The sequence below is a fragment of the Gigantopelta aegis genome, chromosome 6, assembly GCF_016097555.1.
Source record: "Gigantopelta aegis isolate Gae_Host chromosome 6, Gae_host_genome, whole genome shotgun sequence".
Taxonomy (NCBI): domain Eukaryota; kingdom Metazoa; phylum Mollusca; class Gastropoda; order Neomphalida; family Peltospiridae; genus Gigantopelta; species Gigantopelta aegis.
In genome coordinates, this window is record NC_054704.1 from 95,151,546 (window position 1) to 95,155,867 (window position 4,322).

General features: G+C 37.6%; 1 protein-coding gene across 1 annotated transcript; it reads left to right on the forward strand.

The window, feature by feature from the left end:
• The first annotated feature begins 523 nt into the window (after nt 1-523).
• On the forward strand, nt 524-4,055 carry LOC121375156 (apolipophorins-like). The gene is made up of 3 exons (XM_041502427.1): nt 524-654; nt 2,348-2,609; nt 3,831-4,055. Exons 1-3 carry the CDS (start codon nt 530-532, stop codon nt 4,005-4,007), a joined length of 564 nt encoding a protein of 187 aa, XP_041358361.1. The 5' UTR covers nt 524-529; the 3' UTR covers nt 4,008-4,055.
• The last annotated feature ends 267 nt before the right edge of the window (nt 4,056-4,322 follow it).

Sequence of the window (4,322 nt, forward strand, 5' to 3'; positions counted from 1 at the left end):
GCTACAATGTTTTCTGTGTTATATACGTTTCAGCTACAATGTTTTCTGTGTTATATACGTTTCAGCTACAATGTTTTCTGTGTTATATACGTTTCAGCTACAATGTTTTCTGTGTTATTTTGAAGGGGTGGGACGTAGCCCAGTGGTAAAGCGCCAGTGCTCCACAACTGGTGTAACAAAGGCTGTGGTATGTAGTACTATCCTCTCTGTGGGATGGTGCATATAAAAGATCCCTTGCTGCTAATTGAAAAGAGTAGTCCATGAAGTGGCGACAGTCGGTTTTCTCTCTCAATATCTGTGTGGTCCTTAACCATATGTCCGACGCCATATAACTGTAAATAAAATGTGAGTGTGTCGTTAAATAAAACACTTCCTCCTTCTTCTTTTTATAATTTTGAACTTATAACTACTCTCTTTGAAACAAAATTAAAACAACCAAAGTTAATTTAGTTTTTGTTTTAAATTTCCCAGTGGCTCTATCCAGATGAAGGGTATCATGAGTGTGGACGCGATTGTCACCAAGATTGGGATGAAGGTTGTCAACACCTGGCACTCCAGTACTGCTATACAAGGACGAATCGAACTCAACCGCGGCAGAGTACTCCGTGTGAAACTTAACATGCCTCAGGACAAGATAGAAATACTCGATGTCAAGTAGGTGTCTTTTTCTGTAATCAGGATCGTAGCCAACTTTCTATTGGTTATATACATAATACTACATGTATTTCAACATCTGTTGAGCTATTTCTCATTCCAGCCAGTGCACCACTTACATCTATGGTGTAACAAAGGCCATGTAATGTACTAAATTCTATCTGTGGGATGGTGCATATAAAAGATCCCTTTCTGTTAATTGAAAAGAGTAGCCCATGAAGTTGTAGTAGCAGATTTCCTCTCTCATTATTGGTGTGGTCCGTAACAATAATAATTTATATCCATAGATAAAATGTGTTTGACTGTGTTGTTAAATTAAAAATGTCTTTCTTTTCTTGTGTATCATCATAAACTCATGTGAACTGTCGTAATTGGGAGTGGGTGTAGTGGTAGGATAATGTGTTTCTTTTCTTGTGTATCATCTTAAACTCATGTGAACTGTCGTAATTGGGAGTGGGTGTAGTGGTAGGATAATGTGTTTCTTTTCTTGTGTATCATCTTAAACTCATGTGAACTGTCGTAATTGGGAGTGGGTGTAGTGGTAGGATAATGTGTTTCTTTTCTTGTGTATCATCTTAAACTCATGTGAACTGTCGTAGGATAATGTGTTTCTTTTCTTGTGTATCATCTTAAACTCATGTGAACTGTCGTAATTGGGAGTGGGTGTAGTGGTAGGATAATGTGTTTCTTTTCTTGTGTATCATCATAAACTCATGTGAACTGTCGTAATTGGGAGTGGGTGTAGTGGTAGGATAATGTGTTTCTTTTCTTGTGTATCATCATAAACTCATGTGAACTGTCGTAATTGGGAGTGGGTGTAGTGGTAGGATAATGTGTTTCTTTTCTTGTGTATCATCTTAAACTCATGTGAACTGTCGTAGGATAATGTGTTTCTTTTCTTGTGTATCATCATAAACTCATGTGAACTGTCGTATTTGGGAGTGGGTGTAGTGGTAGGATAATGTGTTTCTTTTCTTGTGTATCATCATAAACTCATGTGAACTGTCGTAATTGGGAGTGGGTGTAGTGGTAGGATAATGTGTTTCTTTTCTTGTGTATCATCTTAAACTCATGTGAACTGTCGTAGGATAATGTGTTTCTTTTCTTGTGTATCATCTTAAACTCATGTGAACTGTCATAATTGGGAGTGGGTGTAGTGGTAGGATAATGTGTTTCTTTTCTTGTGTATCATCTTAAACTCATGTGAACTGTCGTAGGATAATGTGTTTCTTTTCTTGTGTATCATCTTAAACTCATGTGAACTGTCGTAGGATAATGTGTTTCTTTTCTTGTGTATCACCTTAAACTCATGTGAACTGTCGTAGGATAATGTGTTTCTTTTCTTGTGTATCATCTTAAACTCATGTGAACTGTCGTAGGATAATGTGTTTCTTTTCTTGTGTATCATCTTAAACTCATGTGAATTGTCGTAATTGGGAGTGGGTGTGGGGTTAGGATGAAGAACAAAGCAAAGTGATAATAAGGCAGATTTTAACTGGTGTCATATTATGATATGGTGAACAAAAGTTCTCTAATGATGTAAATATTAGCACTGTCTATGAAATAATATGTTTGGTAAAGGTTGTTAGTAATGTGATAAATGTAACAATACTGTAACACTGTATATACACCACTGTATATGGCTAATCCGAAGACGATTGTGGCATTTATTGATATCCATTTCTTTGCTTAGGACGTCGTTCTTTAGACTCCACGGATTCTCAGAAAACATCCAGAGGATGCTAGACAAAGAAGAGAAAACTATAAACGTGTGCTCGGGGTCAAGGCTGGCCAAGGTCACAGGGCTGGAGCTGTGTGTGGACGTGAGCTATGTCAACGCGTCACTGGTGGAACATGCCCCCTACTTTCCCTTCACAGGGCCATTTGACATGGAGGTATCTCTCAACAAGAGAGACAAACATTCTGGCTACAACATGCTGGCCAAGAGAAGTGAGGTGAGCTGTTATTATTTGAAACAGCTAAATAAAATGTAGTCTTCAGATACCCAATTAATGTATTTATGAAAGAACCATATATTCAACCCCTGCAATTGCCCATGGCAATCAGCAGTGGCCTGGAGATTGCCATAAGGTTTTTAATTCTCCACAGCACTTTTTTTGCCTTGTACTATATTCATTTTTTGGTATGTTTTTTTTTGTCATAGACCTTTTCTTAATTGCAAAGGTTGTAGCTACAGCAACAATTGAGATGTAATTTTCTTGGTGCTCAAGTGCATGCCAACCTGTTGTTTTTCAAAGTATTCCCCCAGTGGTAAAGCACTTGCCTAATACATGGTCGGTTGAGGGTCGATCCCAGTCAGTTGACTCATTGGGCTATTTCTCATCCCTACCAGTGCACCACAACTGGAATTATCGAATATCAAAAGCTGTGGTATGTGCTATCCTGTCTATGGGATGGTGCATATAAAAGATCTCTTGCTACTAATGGATAAATGTAGCGGGCTTCGTCTTAAAGACTGTATGTCAAAATAACAAATGTTTGACATCCAATAGCCGATGATAAATAAATCAATGTGCTCTAGTGGTGTCGTTAAATAAAATAAACTTTTCAAGACACCAAAACTCCCTTTGTCCTGATGGAACAGCACACCTTTCGTAAAACTTTGAGGACGTTCTGAATTCTGTCTTACAAGATGCGTACTTCACTGGTTATGTACTGGATGGTTAACCATCAGTCTTTTATAATCATATCATGCACACTGTCCCTTCCTAGTTAGTCCTGTTTAAAATTACTGTAATAAAAAAATATCAATCGAAGTTATCCTTCTTTAAATATGTACAAAATAATGATTAATACTGAAAATAAAAGGCTGCAATCTATATTGAGTGATGGAGCGTGCTGTCTTAATATTCTTTTGAACCATGGGTGTTCAGAACAACATTCAGACTACCAACTGTGATAACTTCTAGGACCATCCAATCACCAATCTGAGCACTCTTACAACTCGATTCTCATCGTATACAACTGTTAATACTGATTAGTTGTTAATCTGAGCACACCCATAAGTTGTGAGTGAGGAAAATTACAATGCAGCCATCGAATTGGCCAACTTCGTCATGACAGTTGACAGTCTGAACCTAACAAAAGTAATACTAAAGGCCATTTTGTACTCTTAATTTTGATGTACAGTAAATTTGTTTTATCATTATTTCTAGTCCAAAACAGCCAGCACGATTCAGTTTGCATTTGACACTCCTGGCTCCAGTATTGACCGGACCCTGGCCTTTGATTTATCTGTCAACTATAAGAAGAAACAGGTTGATATGTCGTTTGTGTCACCATGGAAAAACATAGCTGTTAAAGGCAAGCAGATTTACTTTTTATCAAATTAGGGTATTTGAGTTTGGTCTAAATGTATGTTAAACCACATTATGTAACATTAAAAATATGTCATTAATTCTGCTAAATTTGCAATAGGTGTCCAATCATATAATATGTGTTTACTCCCTGAACAGTATGTAAGTTTATTAGTCCCATACCAGTCCAACCAGAGGGGACTACATTTGTATATAGCTTAAGGTTTTGTCTCGGTCTTTCATTCCATCTGTCTGTTTATGCAAGGGCCATAACTGTCAGAACTGTCTAGACCTCCCCATGCACAATTTCCTGCTACCCAGTAATGACATGTCTTGTGAGCAGGTACCCTG

Coding starts and splice junctions, on each gene's coding strand:
- LOC121375156 (XM_041502427.1), top strand. CDS start 530: ATGAAGGTTGTCAACACCTGGCACTCCAGTACTGCTATACAAGGACGA. Junction 655..2,347: donor ATAGAAATACTCGATGTCAA/GTAGGTGTCTTT, acceptor TTCTTTGCTTAG/GACGTCGTTCTTTAGACTCC. Junction 2,610..3,830: donor TGCTGGCCAAGAGAAGTGAG/GTGAGCTGTTAT, acceptor CATTATTTCTAG/TCCAAAACAGCCAGCACGAT.